The 25295-nt window shown below is 37.5% G+C and overlaps 1 protein-coding gene and 1 non-coding gene across 2 annotated transcripts in view; both read left to right on the top strand.

Moving 5' to 3' along the window:
* Positions 1-414: 414 nt before the first annotated feature.
* LOC104887614 (protein DOWNY MILDEW RESISTANCE 6-like) overlaps positions 415-25295 on the top strand; it is a 40217-nt gene continuing 15336 nt past the window's right edge. Inside the window, exons 1-2 of the mRNA XM_019248200.3 lie at positions 415-923; positions 6353-6557. Of these exons, the coding sequence (XP_019103745.2) occupies positions 469-923; positions 6353-6557 (660 nt within the window). The 5' untranslated portion in view covers positions 415-468. The remainder of the gene's footprint in view (positions 924-6352; positions 6558-25295) is intronic.
* Positions 14131-14236, top strand: LOC125495394 (small nucleolar RNA R71). The gene has a single exon (XR_007272031.2). It is a non-coding gene; the product is annotated as a small nucleolar RNA R71 (small nucleolar RNA).

Raw genomic sequence — 25295 nt, 5'->3', positions numbered from 1 at the left:
ATCCCAAGGCAAGATTCAAAATTCTGAAGAGATGGGAGGAGAGAGAACGCGGAGTCGAGGAGAGAGAAGAGGAAAGGACAGTCACGCAGCGGAAAGTAGGGTTTATTTGTTTTTCATTTTTCAGCGCTTCTTTTTCTTTTAAAAAAAATCAATTTTTTTTATAAAAATCAGGGGTAGCACGTGCTACCCCTTGTTACCACGTGGCTCCGCCACTGATGTCAACTCTACTTAAAAATACATAAACATAAACATCAAGCACGACATGGATTATATTTATGTTTAATAAATGTTTAAACGCGGCAACTAATACAATGTTAACGCTAATTTCTTCTTTATATTCCTAAATCCTAACACGTAATGGCTCTTATACATACGTTGCGCCTTCACGCAAGAACCTTCACTTATATCAGGTGGCCTGTATTCTGTTCAAACTTCAAAACCCTGAAAAATAATAAAAGTTTGTACCAAATGACTTCTTTCCAGTGGGCAGATGACAATGTGAGTTCATCTTCATCTATAACCCCGAAATTCGTTCTTCCTGAAACCCATAGGCCAAATCTTGAAGATATTTCTCGTGAGACGATTCCGGTCATTGACATGAATGAGGATCATGATATCCTCGTTCAAAAGATAGCAGAAGCTTGTGAAAATTTTGGGTTTTTTCAGATCACAAATCATGGGGTTAAAGAAGAGTTGTGTGCCAAAGTACTAGATGTCATCACAACATTTTTTGAGTTAAGCCATGAAAAAAAGTCTCATCTCGTCTCATCTGATCACATGGAAGACGGGAAAATTTTCAAGTACTATGTCAAAACCGAAGAAGACAAGATTATCCCTATGTGGAGTGAGGCACTTTTCCACACTTGGGATCCTGTTGATCATAGTTATACCTCCAACTTGCCTCAAGATCCAACTTGCTACAGGTATATATGTACCTCCGTTGCTTTATTAATTTATATATCAGTATACTTAGTAGGAACCAACTAATTTTTGGTTTAGTGGTAAGGAGAGCACCCCACTAGCTAGAGGCAATTTGTGGGTAGGGATTCTCCTTATCCTTCCTCCTTACTCTCAAGTAGACGTGGTTATTGGACAGGGTAGCCCAATGGTTAAAGGGTTAGAGTCAATTTCACACAACTTTTATTGGATAGGATTTTATTGGACAAAGTCATTATTGGATAGGGCCATTATAGGGTCAACAAAGAAACCCAATAATTTTAAAAAATAAAATAAGTTTTGTAAAAACAATTACATATTCGGATTCGCATTCATTTATACTTACTTTTGGCTCTTTTTGTTCCTTGTTTTTCTTGCTCGTTTACCGACCCGCCCATTATCGACCCGCTATAAGCCCTCTACCCATTTGGCCCGGCCCACTACCGACTCTTTACGAGGCGACCCTTTTATGACCCAACCCGCTCCCGACTCGCACTGACCCTGACCCGACCCGTGCGGGGTCCGGGTCACTTCTTACAAAAAAAATCCAAACCTTTTAGTTTTCTTTTGATTAGGTAATTAAGTCAGCCCAAGGGCTAACCCCTACAAGACTACTAACCTATAGGAAACACCAATTGGCTGGTAAGGCATGCATAGCATGCTAAGAAAATACCCCCAATGATGGGGGTAAGGATCGAACCCCTGACCTCAGGGGCCAAGGGGGAGTGCTCTACCCACTTGAGTTAACTCCTATCCACCTTTTAGTAATTCATATTGGATTTGGATTGAGTATTTTTTTTAAAATCGGTTCATCTTAATTGAATTGGATTGAGGGTAGGTGATTATATCCAAAATAACTATATAGTAAATAGGCTTTATATGGTTTATTTATGATAAAACTTATGACTGATTTTTTCTTAAAAAATAAATAGTGCGGCAGCTCTTCCCTTATCGTAAAAGTTAAAAATCTAACTTGTTGCTATAAAGTTGAACCTGTTGTATAGTTGAACATGATGTTATGATATTGTTGAACCATCTGTTGTAATGAATTATGAGTTTGTAATGACTTATTAGTTGTTATTAGTTTATTAACGAACTTTGATGAGATCGTGTGAATTACTTATATTATCGAACATTTTATATTGATGCTTGCACCAAAATTATTTCATCGAGAAAACAAAGTTTGAAATAATTGGATAATTTAGTACGGATCCAATCTAGTGTCTGAAAAATTGGATTTGATTGGTTTGGACCCAGACTCTAATTGGTTTGAATTTGGATTGAAAAATTAAAATCCAAATTTTGTTTGGATTAGATTAGGTTAGTTCTAAATCCAAACTGTACACCGAACTTTAACCTCTAGATACTAGTTTTTAGAACCTGTGACATGCACGGATAATTTTTTATGTAATAAAACTATATGCATTTGTTAGATGTGATAATAAATAAGATAAAACAAATATTTACTCCATTTTTTATTATTTTGTTACATATATCTATTTGGGATGTTTTCTAATATAAAGAAATACTGATTTACATTAAAAATTATTTTATTATAGTTTGGATTATCTAATTCTTAGGTAATTCAGTGAATCCAAACTCTATTACGAATCAATTATATATTATTTGTGTTTTTTGTTTTAATTCAAAATATATTTGAAGATAAAACATGCAGCTCCACACTCTTTAAAATTTCCTCTTACATATAAATTGTTAAATTATAGTCCTATTGTTGCTATAATATTTTGTCATTATTGCCTCTAATGGTATAATGGAAATAATATATACTCTTAGTCGTATTATGATTCATATTTCTTATAGTCCTACTTTGTTATAATTCATATGTTTTTTATAGGTTGTATAAATTAATCATACAACAAAATTTCTTTAATGAATTATGTAGTAATATTAATTTGTTTTGGCCCAGTTGAGTAACACTAAGATTTTGAAATACTAATTTATGTAGCAAAAGTTATATTCAATTAATAACAAAGTATAAAATGTAGGTTATTCATTCAAAATTGAACTCTGATTTTTCCTTATATATAGGGTTGAGATTCAATGAGAATGTCTCCTTATGTGAGAACATATATCATATGTGAGAATAGATGTAGGTCAAAATATGATGTACATTATTTTAGAATATGATGTACATCATTTCAGAACATGTTGCTCATTATTTTAGAACATGATACACATTAATTTAGAACATGATATACGTTTTGCATATATTGATCATGTATGGTGATAATGTGACTATAATAGAAACGATAATAATGTAGAATATCAATACCACAACAATTCCATACCAAAGGATAATCAATTCTAATATATTTCAATCAATACCAAAATCGAAAAGCTTTGAAGAAAACTACATTAAAATCAAACAACAAAATCAAACTAAAATTTTGAAGAAAACTCCATTCAAATCAAACAACAAAAATGAACTAAAATCTGTAAGAAAATCGAACTAAAATTTGCAAGAAAAGTTCGAATAATACTTGTTGAATTTTAGAAAGAATAATGTGGAATCCGCAAAAAATCGAATTAAAATTTTGGAAAAATCTTCATGAACGACATACTACAGGGGAAAGACAAAGAGAAGTTGTCTAAAATTTTAGAGAGAGAAAAGAAGTGGCGTGAAAGTAGCGTGGAAGAAGGGGATAAGTGTTAAAGTAAATTATGAAATTGACATTACTCATAAGTGTGTTTCAAACGGTTAGATCAGATTAGCTCCAAAAGTCCAGATTTGTTCTCGCACAAAAAAGTCTTCTCACATAGATGAGGTGTTCTCATAAGAGCTCTCCTATTCTCATAGCTACTTTTACATGTATCAAATAACTACATGTAATGCTTGAATGCTATAATCATATATAGTAGCTATTCTCATAGCTACTTTTACATGTATTTAAAATAAAGTAAAGAATATGTTATTAATCGTCTAAATAAATATATTTTCATAAGTTGTAAAACTATATTGTAAATGAATCTTATTTTAAAATATACTTCGAGCACTCTTCAATTGTATGGAAATTGTAATATTATGATTACTCAAAAGTTATATTTTTTTCCTAGTAAGTATATTGAATCTGTCAAAAGTTATATTCAAATTTACATGGTATAATAACTTAAGTTGTTCATTCAAAAGAAAAAACTAATTTTCCCTTGCCCAAAACTTATATGTATTTATGTATATTTACAGCTCTCTTTAAAAAAAAAATGAAATGTCAGGCTTAGGTAGCATTCTCTATGCTCTCGAAATTTTGAGAAGTTATATGCTCTCAAAATCTTGAGTAGCTCTCTATATGCTCTCGAAAAATTTCTCCTTTATTTATAGGAAAATTTGCACAAACCACCTTAAGTTTTCACTTAATTAGAAACTCCCACCTTTATGTCTTTTTTTTCCTAAATTTCCACCTAAACTTTACAAAACCTTTATAAACTCCCACCACTTAACGGGTTTTGCCAAACTCCATTAGTAGTGGGACCCACATCGGTTATTTCTTTTGTTTTTCCCTCCAAACAACTCACTTCCCTCATTCATCTCTCCAAAAATGATGTCGTCTTCCTCTTCCCACCATTAAGTTCTCCCTCTTTTTCCATTCTCTCTCTCTTCATTCATCTCTCTTGAAATCTGGGTAAATTTCTGGGTTCCAGACAACATTTTTGTAGAGATGAATGAGGGAAGTGAGTTGTTTGGAGGGAAAAATAAAGAAATAACTGATGTGGGTCCCACCACTAACGGAGTTTGGCAAAATTCGTTAAGTGTTGGGAGTTTATAAAGGTTTTGTAAAGTTTAGGTGGAAATTTAGGGAAAAAAACGTAAAGGTGGGTGTTTCTAAATAAGTGAAAACTTAAGGTGATTTTGTGCAAGTTTTCCTTATTTATATATAGATTTTCAACAACTCTTCTCTAGGGTTGGGCCAAAATTAAAATCTATATATTGTGGCCACATTTGTGAAAGACAAACTAACTATAGATATTAGTAAACCTTCAATTAATTTCTCCTTCAAAAAAAAATAGCCCTTCAATTTATATAAGTAATTCCAAAAAATTGAAATAACCCCTTGTATATGAATAAATAACCAACTCCAAAAAATTATAATTGTAATGCCGACCCTAAGACAAGTGACCTCATAATATATATATATATATATATATATATATATATATATATATATATATATATATATATATATATATATATATATAAGAAAAATAAGAAAAGTGTTAAGTTTGTGGGAGGGAGACAAATATACAATAATATGAGGTTGTATTGCATTATTGTGTGTTCAATAATGAACCATGCATGAGTACAATAAAGACACACACGCGCACACATACACGTTCCAATGAGAACCAAGTCTTTAATGAAAAAGAAATCATAGTAAATCATATTGATTGAAAAGTAAATAATCGTAGAATATCATCATTACTAACTAAAATTTAATATAATTTTTGAATGTTTAGATTTGGAAAAGTTTAAGTTAATTTAATGTAATAAGTAAATGAAAACTAGTAAAAGTAAATAAAATTGGTCCAAAAGTAGATGAGACTTCTGTAAAAGTAAAGAAATTGGAACCAATTTGAAAAGTTGTATGATTATGAAAATGTCATTAATCACACAAAAATGACGTAGTCCATCCGATTTTGATGATTTAAGGGTCTATATTGGTTCTTAGTCCTTATTTTAGAGTATGATTCTTACCGCATCTTGATTATATATATAGCATTACAATGTCACTCTTATTAGGAAACTATCCCTGTAATATAATTTTCAAATATTACCAAACACATAATGAAAAGAAATTATAAGATAATATATCTTAAAGATATTTGTCATGTATTTATTATATAATGCAGTATTCCTAATCAAAAGTTAAGAAGTTAAGAAAGATTAAGAAAGTTAAAAAAAAGTTCACAAAAGTTAATGAAAAGTTCAGAGAAGAACGGTTGAGAAAATTTATACAAATTCAGAAAATTGAGTTGAATAGTAACTCTAATTATTCAATCTTGTATTTATTTGACGATTGAAGTCTTTACCGGTGGACTAAGGTTGGTTTTGTTCAAATAGATATAAAGAAGTGTAATAGAAGATTAATTGCCCACATAAAAAAAGGAAAATAGAAGATCAATACATTGTACAAATCAACCCCACAGGCCACACATCTTTCCCTCCTATTTTTGTTTCACTTACATTGACCAATTAATGCTACACATAGCCATAAAATTTTGTATGCAATCGTTGAATATCCTACTAGTCGCAACTAAATACTAATTAATCAATTAAATAATGTTAGTTTTGGTTGTTGCAACATGGTAGTACTAATTCACGTAAATTGGCTTTTCATTCCATTTACTTTTATGTATCACGCCATTTAAGTGATTTAATGTTCTATTGTTTTTGGTTGTATAGGGAGACTATAGCCGAATATGGAATGGAAATTGGACCTCTAATGAATCGACTATTGAGCTTAATGTCGCAAGGACTGGGGTTAGATAAAAATCGTCTACAAAGCATAATAGGAGAAAATGCCGCGTATTCAGCGCAAGCACATTATTATCCGGCTTGTTCAAACCCAGAGCTCACTCTAGGACTCCGGCCGCATTTTGATCTCAAGGTACTCAATCTATAGTTTTTTTCCTTTTTTTTTTTTTTTTTTTAAGGAAACCTCAAAAGAGGAACTATGTTAATAAATCAAAAGCAGCAACATGAGAAACAATGTCCGGGAAAGAATCAACCCACCGCCTACAGCCAAACTCCATAGGTTGGAGATGAGCAAGAACATGAGCTAGCCTATTACCAAAACGCTTAATAAAAGACCACACTACAACATCAAAATAATTAACATACTCCAAAATATCCTCAATGAGCAAATAAAAGTCACTAGCTCCCGAGGACTTTAGCTAGAGAGCCTGAATCACTTGTAAACAATCGCTCTCGATCACTTGAGAAAGCCCAAGAGCTTGGCAAGGTGCACACCTTCCAACACTGCACGAGCTTCGGCCACACGAGTCTCCCAACTCACTCTTTGCTGTGCCACCACACACGCAAGCACCTCACCTTCAGCGTCCCTACACACGGCCCCCACACCAACGCCCATCGCCCCAACAACACCAACGTCTACATTACATTTCACCCAACCCGACGATGGTTTGCTCCACTTCGTCGCATAAGGGATCTCCATCTTCGGACTAGCACGAGTCGTGCATGATTGGGCCTCCTTCACTTCCCTCCAGATTCGCATAGCATAAGTGCAGTGCCACATACTCCTCCTCCATCGTGGCCTTACACCGCGCACTCCAGATGGCACAACAAACAACAAGAAACTTCTCCACTTCCTCGTTACTCTTATCTTTGAACAGATAACTCTACCAATCTGCAATAGAAGAACATCCCCTAGGAACCACTATCTCACCCCATACTCCGCCCAAATACTCTGCGCTAACCTACACAAGAAAAGAGGGCGTGCATTCCCAACTCAGCCGCCGCCCCACAAATACCACACTCCGACAATAAGTGTTGCATTCTACGACTCAAACCAAGCCGGGTTGGAAGAGCTTCCAAACAAGCCCGCCATGCAAAGATCTTGAATCTAGGAAAAACATCCGCACTCCAAATCATATTCCCCAGTTGATTCACCGAAGAAGTCGACTCCTCTCTCATCGACCACGCATCATTAGCAATAGCATGAAAAGCCCACTTAACCAAATATATTCCAGCCTTCTCTAGATCCCAACATAACATATCTTCCGGGAGCTTGTGGCTCAAAGGAATACTCAAAATTCTATCTTCATAAGGGAGAAAGAGTTGAGAGAGAAGGACCTCATTCCATGATCTTGTGATCAGATCAATCAACGCACCTACTTCTAAGTCAAGGTAACCCCCGTCTGGCACAGAGAGAGCACTTTCCGGCGACTGAGAGCCCGGAATCCAAGCATCCTTCAACACCTTAATTTTTTCCCCATCACCCACCCTCCATCTCATCCCTCTTTTTAGCACCCATCGAGCCTCCCAAATACCCCTCCATGTATATCTTGGACAAGTGCCCAACTTGGCTTCCATAAAAGATGAATTTTGGGTAGTAGTGCGCCTTCAAAACTTGTTCAACCAAATTGCCTTGATGCATAGTGAGACGCCACCCTTGCTTCCCCAATAAACCCAGTTAAACATTTTCATATCCCTAAACCCTAGGCCTCCTTCAACCTTTGGCCTACATAGTTTCTTCGAAGCCACCCATATATTGAATCTTGCGCTCCCCACTCTTTTGACCCACCAGAACTGAGAAATAAAGGCTCTAATCTCATCACAAAATGAGAATGGAAACTTGAATACACTCATCGCGTAGGTAGGAAGACATTGGCCCACAGTCTTTATCATGACCTCCCTACCTGCTTTAGACAACACCATCCCTTTCCACCGTACCCTTGAAGCTTCTTCCACAGTTTCTCCTTAACCCCTCTAGTAATCACCTTCTTTGATCTCCCCACCACCGTAGGAAGCCCCAAATATCTATCATGAATGTCCACCTCCTGAACTCCAATAAGATGAGAGATGTCACCTCTCCTATCAACAGGCACCCCTTAACTAAAAGAAATTTTCGTCTTATTAAGATTTACCTTCTGCCCCGAAGCCTTTTCATAGAGCTTAAGAGCATGTTGAATAGCCGCCGCATCCTGCAAAGAAGCTCTAGAAAAGATAATGCAATCATTAGCAAACAACAGGTGACTAACAGCTGGGACCGTAGGAGCACCTCTAATCACCCTCAACGAAAGTCATTCCTCCCGCTCCTGATCAGATGACAGAAAACCTTTGCACATAAAATAAATAGATACGGAGACATGGGGTCTCCCTGTCTAATACCCCTGTGAGGGCGAAAATCAACAAATGGCTTTCCATTAATCAGAACCGAACACTAGTAGAATAAATGCTATTTGCTGCAGTAAAAAAGTGGCCTATTGCTGCGGTTTTGGGCGCGCAGCAATTAAGGGGGCAGCAATAGGTAATAATTATATTGTTGCGGTTTTAAATCGCAGCAATATTGGTTAATATTGCTGCGATTTTTAGGTCAAACCGCAGCAATATTGGTTAATATTGCTGCGGTTTTTAGGCCCAAAACCGCAGCAATGGGTCCTTGTACAAGTCAATTTTTTTTGTGCGTTTCGCAATTAAATTTGAAACATTAAAAGTATTCACTAACACATTCACCAAATTCGCACACAAACTGAAAAGTGAAATGACATATAAAAATAAAAAACAATGTGAGTTGGTAGGCGTGTCGCGCACCTATCAAAAGTAATTACCTAACTAACTTCCTAACTATGTAGCAGAGCAAGTCAGGGTCGAATCCACAGGGACAAACAGTATCAAGCACTAGATATCTTGACTCAATTTAACTAAACGAGTGACAAACAATGATGAAAAGGTGTTGACTAAGACTAACACTAAACTACGATAATTACAAGAACACACAAGATATAATCAATTAATTAAAACATCTAGAATTAAGCATCACCACTAGCATGACCAATACATGAACAATTTCCATCCCAAATGATATAATCAAGAATTCAAGAGGAGTAATGCACCCTATAATTACCAAAGATCTCTCCCGAGTACCAATGGCTACTCTAAACAAGCAATCAAACCTATTCCCATAGAATCATGCAAGAAAGAGGCATTAAGCATAGCATCACAATTAAATTCCTAGCAATCCCATCTAACTATTCCCATAGAAGATATTCATACCATTGATTGGATCAACAAAACCATCTAGATTCAATTCCCATTGAAAATAAGATATACGGAGTCAATCAAAATCACCTATCCCTAGTATGATAATGAGCATAAGAACAATCCAATCAAACAAGAACAATTGATCATATAAACTTGGGATTAATGGAGGAATTCACATATTAAATCATTGCTAGGGTTTTACTTAACCCTAGATTAATGGACTACTCACCATAATTGAAATACAAACAAATAATGAACAAATTAAAGAGACATAATATAATGAAAGGAAAGAAGAGATTAAGAAAACTTAGTCTTTACTTGAAGGAATCAAAGCGTAGTAATCAATGTTCAACAAGGATAAACTCAAAAGCTCTCTAAAAAGTTATAAAATGTATTCTCTAGTAAAAAGGCGTATTTCTAATTCTAAGAAAATAGTATTTATATGTCTCATAAATCTGGCGCAACACGCGCTTAAAACGCTCAAAGATCGTCTTGCCCGACCGGTCGGGCGATTTCGCCCGGTCGGGCGGCGTCAGGTATTTAATCCTTCGTCGCGCCTGACCGGGCGCCTTTAGCAGGTCTTCGTTCGCCTCGCCCGACCGCCCGGGCGGATTTCGCCCGGTCGGGCCCGCAATGAAATCTCCTTGGCTCTTTAATCTCTGAAATTGCTAAGTAGAACTCGCCCGACCGCCCGGGCGGATTTCGCCCGCGGGCGGTCGTCAGACTGCACAAAATCTCAATCTTTAAAACGCCATAACTTCTTCGTTATTCGTCGGAATTAGGCAAATGACCACTCGTTGGAAAGCTCTTGAAATGTAGAATCTAACACAATTGAAATCACTCTATTTGGATTTGTATAACTTGAGATATAATCAAAAGAGTGGACTGGAGTCATTTTTCTACTTCTTTATTATTCGCTTTGCTTCAAAATCTTCCAACTCAATGCTCGTGCTCTCGAAAGTACATCATCTCTTGTAGTGATATAAATGAGTAGGAAATGCACTAAAATGGCAAATTCCTACAATGATCAATCTGAAAATACAAACACACTACAAGGAGCACATTAGTATAAAAATGGCTCCGAAGAGCGCATTAAACCAATAATGAATGAGGACGGAGGTAAAATCTCTTATAAAATAGACATATCAAACTCCCCCAAGCTAAACTAATGCTTGTCCACAAGCATTCCAACATGAAACATAGGGTTAAAAAAAAAAAACTCTTCAAGCACACACACAACACGGTTTTCAAATCAATCTTCAATGTGAAAATAAGACCATGAAGGGAATAACCCAAAAATATTCAATCTAAATCCTAGGTCTCATAGTTGTGACTTGACAACCAATACTACCACTTTGCTCCCCCAAGCTTGCCTTGACCATACATAAAACCCTCACTCTAGTCGTGCACACAACACTCATGTGTATAAAAGGTCAAATAGTCACTCAAAGCTCCATTCCATTGACTATATCCTACCATAAGCTTGCACATCTTCTCACTCTCCACCGCTTCGGGACTATGTTATATGCAAAGAATCATGAGGACTTTATATGAGTTGTAATGTAGGCTTAAGGTATGGGTGTGGAAAGTTCTAGGAAAGTGGTGCTCAAAGGGGAAAGTGAAGCTCCTTTTTTTTTTCTTCAAACATCCTTGACAACAATTATCAATCCTCACACACACATTTTAATTTCACTTCATTTTCTCTTTCTCATTAGCTACTTCATAACTCCTCAATTACAAACTCCTGTTTCCTTCTATTACGCATTAAAGACATAAATCACAATCTTTTGTTTTTTTTTTTTTCTTGTTTTTTCTTTCTTTTTTTTTTCATAAGGATTTAACAAATTTCTACAGAGGAAATCGATAGGAGTTTTAAAAGAAAGAACTATGAGGAGTGAACTCAATAATCAAATCACAACACCACAAATATCTAATGTACACTATAACTCATCAACATAGCTTCACAATTCCCTAGGTAGGACAAGGTAAAGGGCTAAAGATGTAGTTAATCAAGAAAACAGGCTAGGCTCAGAGGGGTGACAAAAGGAAAGTAATCAATGTGGTGGCATTTGGTTATGTAGCTCAGAAATAGCAGATGCCTCAATCATATTCAATGCAAAACAAGTCAATGCGGTCTCAAGGAGTATCAATGCAAGTTCTAGAGATAATACAAGGAAGAGCATCACACATGAAAAGAAAGACTAAAAAGATTTAGTCATTAGGCTCAAATACCTCACTAGGTATATTTTTGGCTAACAAATAGTCAAGTCTCCCTTGGGAGGATCAAACCGTCTTACCACAAACCATTCAAATCACAACGAGCAAGGAGAGATCAAAAATAGTTCAGAGTTATTCAAATCATGCTTAGATTCACATAGAAGAGCATAAACCAAGCTTAGTGTGTACTATCAGCAGATGATCGATCCTAATGCAACCTAAATGCAACTAAATGAATGAAACTATATGCAAAAGAAAAATAAAAAAAAAATCCTAAATGATGATATGTACAGATGATTGGAAATCCCTCCCCCAAGCTAGCATGTCACAATGTCCGCATGTGACAAAGGTAAAGAGTAGACACAAAGAAAGGGGTAGGGTACTCACAAATCCTCACTAAGGAGGGGAGCGAAGGGATCAGAAACCCTGGTGACTGCATCCAAGTATTGAGGTTTTCCAACATTGTGAATATGGATGACAAGTTCTTCTGAATAATGCACTGCTCTGCCTTAATCTCAGCAACTGAATGTTGGATTTTTGCAAGTGATCTCTCAATCGACATAGAAGAAGGAGTGCTAGATTTAACCGGGGTATCCTCATTGAGAACATCCACTATATCAACAATTTCTCCCATAGATGGAGAAGCCTTGGAGTTTGTGAGTGTGTACTCCATCTTCTCATCACCTATTTCAAAGGTGATTTTTCCCTTTTTCATATCAATTATGGCTTCAGCAGTGGCCAAAAAGGGTCTCCCAAGAATAATGGGAACGTTTGCATCTTCTTCCATTTCCATAACAACAAAATCACATGGAATTAAAAATTTTCCGACTCTAAGAGGAACATCTTCAAGGATGCCAAGGGGGAACTTGACTGTTCTATCTGCTAGTTGTAAGGAGATGCGTGTGGGTTTCAGTTCACCCATATTGAGCTTCTTGCAGATTGACAAGGGCATGAGACTGACACTTGCCCCAAGATCACATAAGGCATTCTTGATCTCAATATCACCAAGCTTAACAGGAATAGAATAACTGCCTGGATCTCCTAGCTTCTTTGGAAGCTTGTTCTGCAAAATGGCACTACACTCAGCTGTTAGTGAAACAGTGACATTCTCTTCAATTTTTCTTTTGTTGGAAAGCATGTCTTTAAAAACTTAGCATAAGAAGGCATCTCTGAGATAGCATCCAAGAAAGGGATGTTAATGTGCAACTTCTTCAAAATATCAAGGAACTTCCCATACTTCTTCTCTAGCTTTGCTTGTGCCAATCTTTGAGGGAATGGAACAGGTGGCTTGTATGGTGCAATAGGTGTGACAATAGGTTCCTTTTTCTCAGTCTCCTTAGCTTCCTCTTCCAAACCCGTCTTCCCTTGAACTTCCTCACTCAACTCTATAACCTCTTTTGCAGTGTTCTTTTGCTCAGTTACCCTCCTTGTAGGCTCTGGCAGTTCTTTACCGCTCCTCAATGAAATGGCATTGATATGCCCCTTAGGATTTGGTTCAGTTTGCCCAGGAAGTTGGCCTGAAGGTTTAGAGAGGTGGCTTATTTGTTGGGCTAGTTGTGTCATCTGATTTTCATCATTTTATTATGAGCATGAATTTGTTGAAGGGAGTTTTGAAGAAGTCATTCTGCTTCGCTTGATATTCAATTTGCTTTGCTTGAGAAGAAGCTAAATTCTCTATGATGGTTTCAAGATTGGATGTTGAAGATGAGGAGGAGCTGAATGGGGCCTTTGTTGGAAACCGGGTGGGGAGTAGTTTGTGGGTGGAGGTTGAGGTTGGTTATTTTTGTAAGAGAAATTTGGATGATTCTTCCAACCTGGGTTATATGTGTTTGAGTATGGGTTGTTTTGTGGTCTTGTGTTTGTGTTTAGGAGGGCATTAGCTTGCTCAGTTACCGCTCCCATGGTATTGTATTGACACTCATTAAATGAGTGACCTTGCACTTCACAAATCTCACAAACAGGTGCTATTGATCTGCTACTCAATTGGTCAACCTTAGCTGCCAAAACCTGCACAGTGTTAGATAAAGTAGCAATAGCATCAACCTCATACTTACCTCCCTTTTTAGGGGCTCCACGAGATATACTCCAGTCATTCAAGTAATTGTTGGCAGCCATATCATCCAACAATGTCTTCGCGCTTCTGGAGTTTTGCCATGAAAGTACCGCCAGATGCGGCATCAATAGAACTCGAACTTCATGCTTCAGACCATTGTAGAATGTCTGAATAGCAGCCACTCAGGAATGCCTGGTGTGGACACTGCCTTTGCAAAGCCTTGTATCTCTGCCATGCTTCATAGAAGACTCCAATTCATGTTGTTGAAAGCCAGATATCTCGTTTCTGAACTTGGAAGTTCTCATAGGAGGGAAGAACTTGTAAAGAAAGCCTTCTTCAGTTCTGGCCATGTGGCAATCTTCCTCACTTCTTCCCTTAAACCATTCCTTTGCTTCGTCCCGAGAAAAAGGAAAAGCACAATACCGAATTAAATCGTCAGAAACATTAGTTAATTTCAAAGTATTGCATTTTTCTAAAAAATTAGCCAAATGATCAGTAGGGCTCTCTTTGGGTGTTCCCGCATAGGAATCCTGTGAGATAAACTGGATAATTGTGGCTTGAGCTCAAAATGATTGGCAGCGGTTGTGGTCTGTTATGGTGGTGGTGGTCTCATCGGGCATAGCATATTCCCGTAGAGACTTTGGTGGTGCTTCGTCTCCCATTGTTGGTTCTTGTTGTTGTTGTCTTCTTCGACCTCCTAATCTCCTTGCTGTAGCTTCGATCTCGCGATCAAGAGTAATCAGATCTTGTGGACCCTTGCTACGAGTACGCATGCAACAAAAAGACTGAAAGAAAAGAGATCAAACAGCAAATAGAGTGACAATGATCGAACAAAGACAGTTTAGCCAAATAAATCAAAGATAAACTAATCTAATACCGTTAGTCCCGGCAACGGCGCCAAAATTTGGTAGGCGTGTCGCGCACCTATCAAAAGTAATTACCTAACTAACTTCCTAACTATGTAGCAGAGCAAGTCAGGGTCGAATCCACAGGGACAAACGTATCAAACACTAGATATCTTGACTCAATTTAACTAAACGAGTGACAAACAATGATGAAAAGGTGTTGACTAAGACTAACACTAAACTACGATAATTACTAAGAACACACAAGATATAATCAATTAACTAAAACATCTAGAATTAAGCATCACCACTAGCATGACCAATACATGAAAATTTCCATCCCAAATATATAATCAAGAATTCAAGAGGAGTAATGCACCCTATAATTACCAAAGATCTCTCCCGAGTACCAATGGCTACTCTAAACAAGCAATCAAACCTATTCCCATAGAATCATGCAAGAAAGAGGCATTAAGCATAGCATCACAATTAAATTCCTAGCAATCCCATCTAACTATTCCCATAGAAGATATTCATACCATTGATTGGATCAACAAAACCATCTAGATTCAATTCCCATTGAAAATAAGATATACGGAGTCAAATCAAAATCACCTATCCCTAGTATGATAATGAGCATAAGAACAATCCAATCAAACAAGAACAATTGATCATATAAACTTGGGATTAATGGAAGAATTCACATATTAAATCATTGCTAGGGTTTTACTTAACCCTAGATTAATGGACTACTCACCATAATTGAAATAGCAAAACAAATAATGAACAAATTAAAGAGACATAATAATGAAAGGAAAGAAGAGATTAAGAAAACTTAGTCTTTACTTGAAGGAATCAAAGCGTAGTAATCAATGTTCAACAAAGGAATAAACTCAAAAGCTCTCTAAAAAGTTATAAAATGTATTCTCTAGTAAAAAGGCGTAATTTCTAATTCTAAGAAAATAGTATTTATATGTCTCATAAATCTGGCGCAACACGCGCTTAAAACGCTCAAAGATCGTCTTGCCCGACCGGTCGGGCGATTTCGCCCGGTCGGGCGGTCACGTCAGTATTATAATCCTTCGTCGCGCCTGACCGGGCGCCTTTAGCAGGTCTTCGTTCGCCTCGCCCGACCGCCGGGCGGATTTCGCCCGGTCGGGCCCGCATGAAATCTCCTTGGCTCTTTCAATCGTCTGAAATTACTAAGTAAACTCGCCCGACCGCCCGGGCGGATTTCGCCCGGCCGGGCGGTCGTCAGACTGCACAAAATCTCAATCTTTAAAACGCCATAACTTCTTCGTTATTCGTCGGAATTAGGCAAATGACCACTCGTTGGAAAGCTCTTGAAATGTAGAATCTAACACAATTGAAATCACTCTATTTGGATTTGTATAACTTGAGATATAATCAAAAGAGTGGACTGGAGTCATTTTTCTACTTCTTTTATTATTCGCTTTGCTTCAAAAGTCTTCCAACTCAATGCTCGTGCTCTCGAAAGTACATCATCTCTTGTAGTGATATAAATGAGTAGGAAATGCACTAAAATATGCAAATTCCTACAATGATCAATCTGAAAATACAAACACACTACAAGGAGCACATTAGTACTAAAAATGGCTCCGAAGAGCGCATTTAAAACCAATAATGAGTGAGGGACGGAGGTAAAATCTCTGTATAAAATAGACATATCATGAGTGAATAAAAAAAGTCCTCTAAAATGAATCACAAATGAAAAACAAATAATACTATAAATCATACTCAACCCCAAATGAAAAACAAAAATAAAAAACAATAGTTATAACTAAATGATTAATTACAAAAAAGATATAATAAAAATACACCATATTAAAAAATTAAGTAACTGAAAAAAAAATCCTAAAATAAAAAATTTACAGATCTAAAAACAGAAAAAAAATAACCGAAAAAAAGAAAATAAAAACAGATCGGGCCGCGGTTTCATTTTCGCGTCAAGGTGGAGAAGCACCGGTGATTTTAGCTGCAACTGGCGTGATGACAGAGATTGTTGTCGCCTCGCTCTCGGCGGTTTCGCAATTTCGTGGGTCACCGGTTTCGCGATTTCGTGAGTCACGAACGACGAACTGGGAAGACGAACTTGAACCGACGAATGACGAAGGATTGTACAGCATATTAGCCGCACGAACGACGAAGGACTGGACCGCCGACGAACGACGAACGACGAACGACGAACAGGAACGACGAAGACTGGGACGACGAACGAATGTGGTTTCGCCGGAACGGAACGACGATGACTCTACGAGAGGCGTGAAACTTTGGGTGGTTAAAGCTAAGAGGAGAAAGAGAAATGCGTGAGAGGAGAGGAGAGAGATGCGTGAGAGGAAAGAGAGATGCGTGAGATTGAGGAGATAGGGAGGCGTGATAGGAGTAAGAGAGGTGAGGGAGGCGCCAGTTTTTTAGGGTTTAATTAGAGAGATGCAATCTTAAATACTATTAAATAATATTGATTTTTATATTGCTACGATTTTTTATAGAAACCACAGCAATATATTAAAATATTAATATTTTAATGTATTGCTGCGGTTTCTTTTCAAAACCGCAACAATATAGCTTGTCAAAGTAGTCAATTAAATTTGAAAAATTGTCCCGTTAACATCTATTGTTGCGGTGTTGGTTGGGAACCGCAGCAATATTGTCATTTTCAATATATTTTTTTTTTTTTGCGTATTATATTGCTGCGTATAGGTAAAACCGCAGCAATATCAGCGCAGCAAATATCATTTATTCTACTAGTGGAAAACGAAACCGATCGAACACACTCCATCACCCTATTAATCCAACCAGTGTCAAAACCAAATCTCAGCATCGCAGCATCCAAGAAATCTCACTCTACTCTATCATAAGCTTTAGACATATCAAGCTTCATCGCCATACAACCTTCCACGCTCTTTAGTTGCTTCATATGATGAAACAACTCAAAAGCCACCAAAATATTGTCTGTTATCAAACGCCCGGGAGTGAATGCACTTTGATTAACAAAAATAATACGGGATAGAAAAGACTTCAAGCGATTAGCTAGAACTTCATATTCAAGCTTTTAGATCACATTACACAAGGATATCGGGCGAAAGTCAGACATATGCACCGCATTATTCTTCTTAGGGATAAGAGCAATGAAAGTGCGATTGAGATACCCAGGAATGGGGTCGCTCCTCAGAATACCTAACACCATCTAAGTCATAGAAAATCCCACAATATGCCAATAAGTATGGAAATTGGACACCGCCACATGACCCACCTCCTCATCTCGAACATGCTCCCTACCCTCATCATCATACAACAATCGAATAATATTCTTCCTTTTCCTTCCCGAAGCTCGCTGATGAAAGAATTTAGAATTACGATCACCCTCAGTGAGCCAAAGCACTCTCGACCTCTGCTTCCAATAGACCTCCTCAATAGACATAAGATCTGACATTTCCCATAATAACCTCCTCCTACGCTCCAGTTGCGCCCCCGTAAGGCCCCCCTGATTAAGCTTTTTAAGAGCTTTCCTTTTCTTCTTCAAATCAGCAAAGACTTTCCCGAACTTCCCTTGACTCCACGTTTTCATCTTAGAGGCACATGAATCAAGTTTACCTCTCGGCCCAACGAATCACCTCCCACCCAAGCATTAGCTATTACCTCCTCACACTCCCCCTCCGAAACCCACAACTGTTCAAATCGAAACGTTTCAACCCTAACTGAATGTTGTCAACTCGCTTCCACAAGATGAGCTTAATCGGAGCGTGATCAGACCACTCACGATCTAAATACCACAAGTGACAATGAGGAAAAGCCAACAACCAATAGAAGCCAAGGCCCTGTCAAGTCTGCATTGAATATTAGCATCCAATTCTCACCCATTATCATATGTGAACTCATACCCCGAAAAAGCAATATCATGAAAGCCACACACATCCACTGCATGTCTGAAACTATTCATCTGCCACTCATCCCTGTTATTACCCCCTTGCTTCTCGGACATCAACAAAATCCCATTCAAGTCACCAATACAGAGCCAAGGCAGCTACGACTGAGTCAACAAAGTGGTCATCAATGTCCAAGAAAGATGTCTATTCTGAATTTCAGGCCATCCATAAAACCTCGTGCATCGCCAAGCATCATCCCCCAAACCCTCCTGAACCACAACATCAATATGATGCACTAACATCGATAAAAGATCAATCACAACATCCTTGCTCCAAAGCAAAGCCAAGCCCCCCGCTCTGCCAACTGAATCAACAACAACACTATGAAAATCACCCAACCGATCCCTGATTCTCTCAAATTCCATACTACTCAACTTCGTCTCCATAAGAAAGACGATAGAAGGGGCTCCCCTCCGAATTAAATCTCGGAGGCTATTAACTGCAGAAGGGTTTCCCAACCCTCTGTAGTTAAAACTGAGTGCACTCATTGGGATCGGCGGGTCTGATCCAAGTTAGACCTCGCTTCACGCCATCCTGCAATTTCAGAACTCGGACTTTCTCCCTTTGCCATATTAACAGCATTCACATCCTCCCTACCCCATCTCTTTCCGTCTTATTCCCACACACCTGACCATCAAGATTGTAACCCTTCTTCATATAAACCTCCCCTTGCTCCCTTGCAATTTTCTTCCACTTTTTCCTTCCTGCACTCTTACTTTGCATCTCCCTTTTATCAACACTCCCCAACACCACCTCCACAACCCGAATCTCCTCGTGGAGCCTCGCCACATTACCTCCCTCCCCCAATACACCCATCTTCCCCCTCTCCTCATGGCTAGCCCCATCTCTACCCCATCCATCTCCTCCGTCAATGGTAGCTTTCTTACTCCCCTCATCTCCACTCATATATGTCCATGTCTCCCATTATTTACCTTTTAATAACTCCACCATAGTCATACCCCTTGCCAAACCTACATTACCATCACCCAAACCTCCATGAACTTCCACACTCTTCACATGCACAATAGATGAATTATGATGCCCTCCAACTTTATTAGCAGCAGTAGGTTTTAGGAGCTTCGATTTTTTTGGTTTATAAGTCAAAGTACGATCACCATCATGACCCGAGGACAAATTAAATAAGGGCTCAGAACTTACATGACAATTAGCTGCATCGCCGAGGCACGCCGGAGAAGGCACTACCACCTTCCTCGAACTAGGTGCAGCAGCGAGGTCCGTGGGTCCACTCAAAGCTCCCTCGACAGAAATGTGGGCACCCGAGCTTATTTCTTGCCCAACGACCTTCTCGACATCCCTGCATGGCCTCACAAAATTTAATGCAACGAGCACGACCCAAGAAAACCTTCGTTTCCTCCTCTATCTTTTTTCGATCGCGTCGCGAGGAGGCTCTTAGCCACGCTCCCCCACTGTTTCTCCTCCCTTCTACCATCATCATCACCTAAAGAGCAGTCACGTTCAATGTGGCCAATGATTCCACATACATATCAATAGGTTGGCAGCCGCTCGTACTTTATCTCGACCAAGGCAGTACCTTTCTTTGTGAAGAAAGATTGCACCCTTTGTAACCGCTTCGACACATCCACCATCACTCGAGCCCTAGCCGATGTGTCCCATAATACCCCATCCTTCTCAACTTCAACCACTTGTCCCACACTCCCTGCCACCAGTTCAACATGCTTTGCCGATTGACATTTCATGCGTAATTTATACAAGCGTAACCAAAATGGACATACGTCATCGAGATATCCGACGGTTGTTGGCTACCATCGAGCTCATTCAGCATCACTAGACTTTGGTCGAACATCCAAGGCCTACCCGACAACACCTGAGCCTTATCCCTCTCACATGCGAACTGCACAACGAACAAACCGTTCTCAATTGCGCGAAAAAGCGCCCCTTTCGAAAGGAACCAAATCTGATTTAATGTCGTTTTAAGGGCATCAAAATTATATGATCTAACAGTCAAAACCTTCCTAGTAGGGAAAGATTTATTTTGTCATGAATCTCGTCATTCTTAACTGCATCTGGGGCAACTGTCGAACCTTCTTCGACCATGATCTTTAGATTCGAAATTCAAGAAGCAATATCATCTGCCATGACAGTTGAGTAACAATCCCAATGGGGATCATAAATCTCGAAAAATCAAGTGGAAACAGTGGATTACCAAGACACACCTCAAACCCTAGCAAGAGACTCGAACAGAGAGACTTTTTTATTATTTACTCCTAGAGATAAATCGCTCTAACATAGGACCAACCTAACACATCCTCACGGATAATGGAAAGGAACACATGTCATCCAACTCGAACCAGTGATGTAGAGTCTGGCACGAATGACCCATATGCGCCAAAAAGTCCATTGTTTGATTAGCCTCCCTAAAGCAGTGGTTGAAAGAAACGTCACGAAAGGAAGAGATATCCATACGTGCGTCACAAACAAAGTATTCATTTTCAAACACTTTCTAAGGGAATTAATCACAATCAAATTATCTCCCTCAATATAGATATTATTCACTCTTAGAGATAAAGCCACTCTAACACCTTCCCGCACCCCCAAGCTTCTGCAACCAGAATCAAGTTATTAGGCGCTAAGGACTTTGCACCCATCAAAAGAACCTTCCCCCGTGATCACGAATCACAAAACCAAAAGAATCTTCTCCAGAATTCAACTTAGAATCATAAAAATTCAATTTGAGATAGTCAATCGGGGGAGGAGACCACCAAACTTTCTTAGAGGGTCTATTAGAAAGCCCCCACCAAACAAATTCGAATTAGAAGAAACACCATAAAGGGAGTCCAAATCACATTTAGCATGCTTCCAGTTCTTAAAAAAATCATTAATAAGGGTAACAGTCCTAAATGAAGAAATCGCTTCTTGATGAAAACAAATTCTATTACGAGAAAACCAAATGTACCACCAGGTAAAAGCCAGCTTACAAATATGGTCCTGCCGATATATATATATATATATATATATATATATATATATATATATATATAGAGAGAGAGAGAGAGAGAACACAGAGAAGAAATAATGGAAACAACAAACTAATTTCTAAAAATGCTAGAAAGATCAGGCCAATCGAGATTTTGGCCCATAGCACAAAAAACATCCTTAGAAAATTGGCAATGAAAAAGAAGATGGGAGGCATCTTCTGAATGGAAGTTATAGAAGACGCATTGCTGAGGGAAATTTTTTTGGCTCCTTTCTAACCTAGCCTTTGTGGGCAGCCCGTCTAAATAGATTTTCAAAAGAAAAAATTTAATCTTAGGAGGAATGTCAAGATCTCAAATCCAAAGAAAGCTTACCTTTTCAGCTGGCTTAATACTATACCCTTGAATGAGCTTAGCGCCTGATTTAACCAAATAAATACCATTAGGATTAAGCCCCCAAATTAATTTATCAGAAATAGCATAAATTAGGATGAACATAATGGAAACATCCATAGCTATGTTATTAGGAACTATATTAAGCACACTCCTCGAATTCCAACTCCTATCAGGCAGTAAAATCTCACTAACTTTAAGATTCTCATACCTTCCTACAATAGGGTAAACCTCACAAATAGAAAATGGATAAACCGAATTATCATTTCAAAATGAAAGCTGGGTATCATCACCTATTTGCCATCTTAACCTTTTTATAAAAGTTTTACTTAAACTAAGTAATTTATTCCATTGCCAAGACGAATTCAAAGGCGGAGAATAGTCCCAAAGAGAAACCTCCTTCAAGTACTTAGCCTTAATCATCTTTACCCAGAAATTATCAGGATCATAAAGAATTCTTCAAAGAAGCTTCATTTGGAGAGCCATATTATAAACATGCTTTTCTAATACCTAAACCCCCAAAACACTTAGGTTTACAAATTTTATACCACCCAATAAGATTTGCACTCTCCGAATTCGGGTTTTTATTCCAAAAGAAGATCGTATTCACTTTATAAATATCATCCAATATCGCCACTGGAAGAGAAAAACTTTGCATCTGAAAGCTAGCCCTAGCTGAAAGATTTGAATTAATCAACACCGTTCTACTAGCTTGGGATAAAGAATTTGCTTTCCATTTAGCTAATTGTTTTTGCGATTTATCCACTACATCACCAAAAGTAGCTTTCGTGACTTTTTCATCTATAATGGGACACCTTAAGTACTTTCCTAAAGAGAAAGCATTCTCCATTTGAAGAATTTGACTAAATCTAGCACACAAACTAGGGTAAACATTTTTCGTGCATTCAAAAGCAGATTTATGGAAATTAACCAGTTGTCTGAAATCTCATAGTACTTACTTAGAACATGTTTAATAGTAAAGCAGCTTTCCTCATTAGCTTTCGCAAAAATCATCGTATCATCAACAAAGGTTAGAAACGGGATCTTAATGCCAGACCTCCCCACTTTAAACCCTAAATTCTTATCCTCCGAGAAGCTATGTTGATGAAGTTGTTTAGCAAGAGGTTCACCACATAGAATAAACAGGTACAGTGATAAAGGGTCCCCTTGACGGATTCCTCTAGAGGGAGAAAATTTGTTCCCAGGAACTTCATTAACTAAAACTGTGAAAGAAACTGAAGAAATACAAATTTTAATCCAACTAACCCATTTAGGGTGGAAACCAAGTTTGTCTAAAGTGACAAAAATGTAATTTCGCTCTAATCTGTCATACGCTTTCTCCATATCTAGTTTTATAGCTATCCATCCTCCTTCTTTCCCACATTTATTCTTAAAAGATTGAAAAACTTCATTAGCTAAAATAATATTATCTTGAATAATTCTATCAGGAATGAAAGCACCCTGAAGGGGATGAATGATCTTACCCAAAGACTATTTAAACGATTTGTAAGAATTTAAGAAATGACTTTATAAATAGTGCAACATAGACTTATCAGCCTAAAATGGTTACCACAATCCGGATTATCAATTTTTGGAATTAGCGTAATGAAATCATGATTAATCTCAGATAAAATATTTCCCGGAAATGCAAAAAGCTTTAACAGCTTCGATAACAGAAATACCAACTAATGTCCAATATTTTTGGAAAAAGAAACGAGGAAAGCCATCATGACTCGGAGACTTGACTAGTGCAGATCAAAGACCGCGGATTTAATCTCTTCAGTAGAAAATCCCTAATTAGGATATCACTGTCCTCTTGGGAAATAATCGGGTGAATGAGATCAAAATCAACCTTAGAGTCAAAGCCACAACTACTACCTGAAATAAAACGAGAATTAAAGTCCTTTGTGATTTCTACAGCAATTTGGTCTGAGTTGGAGATAATAATCCCTTCCACAGTGCGAATTTTTTTAATACTATTACGACTTCTTTTAATAGACGCACATACATGAAAATAAGAGGTATTATTAGGATCCCCTTTAAGCCAAAAATTATATTTAGCATTTTGTTTCCAATATTCCGATTGAAAACTAAACAATTTCCTTCTTTTATCTAGCAACCTATCTTGTTTTTTTTATGTAAACGTTCATTGTTAGGTTCTACTATCAATTTATCTTGAATGTCATCTAACATTAAATTAACCTCATGAACTTGTTGAAAAATATTACCAAATTTTTTCTTATTCCATTCTTTAGCATGAGCTTTAAGAAGTTTACATTTTTGAGAAAGTCAAAACATATAAGAGCCAAAAAATTTAGTACATCACATTTTTATAACTAGAATATCAAAATCATTATGTAAACACCATATTTTCTCAAATTTGAAAGGAGGGGCTTTGCGGGGATGTACATCACTACAATGAAAGAGACTTGACAATGATTTGAAGATGTAAAAATATGATTATTAATCTTAGCACTAGAAAATAACGAAATCCAATAAACTGATGCAATAGTTTTATCAACTGTTTTGAACACATTGTTCTTGCCAATTCGTTTTTTCCTCCAGGAAAAATTATGCCCCATGAAAGGAATTAATTTAACAGCATTCAACTCGGATAAGATAGAGGATATCCTTCGAACCCTTGAAACATGAAAAAAAGCTCCCCCAATTTTATCTTAGGGAGAACTCAATTCATTGAAATCGCCTAAAATAACAAAGGGAATAGAGATAGAAGCGACAAAACAAGATAATTCACGCCAAATTTCATCTTTCTCTTTCTCCTTAGGAGGGGCATATAAAAAATTAAAATAGCCATAAATTTCACATCTAAAGAGAAGATTTCAGTTTGACAAGCAATAAACCGAGAAGCAGTTAACATTGAAAGCTTAAAAGGGTTCATCATATTATCTTTCCACAAAACCCTAATACTATCCGCTAAACCCATAGAGGGAGAAGCTTCACAAAAATAAATCCCCGTTTTTGCAATGCAAACATGGGGGGACTTTGTTTCACATGACATCATACCACCAATACTATTTAATCCCTCCGTTTCTTTTTAATCTATACACTTTCCTTTTTAGTCCGTTTCTTTTTAAACTACACACTGTTGCTTTTTCTATATTTGATAACATATCACATCTATTTTCTCCTCTTTTTCCATACATGTCATTCACTTTTTAATATTTTAACCCACTCTTTTGTTTCTCTATCTCA

This window comes from Beta vulgaris, chromosome 2 (assembly GCF_026745355.1).
Source record: "Beta vulgaris subsp. vulgaris cultivar EL10 chromosome 2, EL10.2, whole genome shotgun sequence".
NCBI classification, from domain to species: Eukaryota; Viridiplantae; Streptophyta; class Magnoliopsida; order Caryophyllales; family Amaranthaceae; genus Beta; species Beta vulgaris.
Note: the sequence above shows the minus strand (reverse complement) of the source record. Positions and strands in the feature narration are given on the sequence as shown.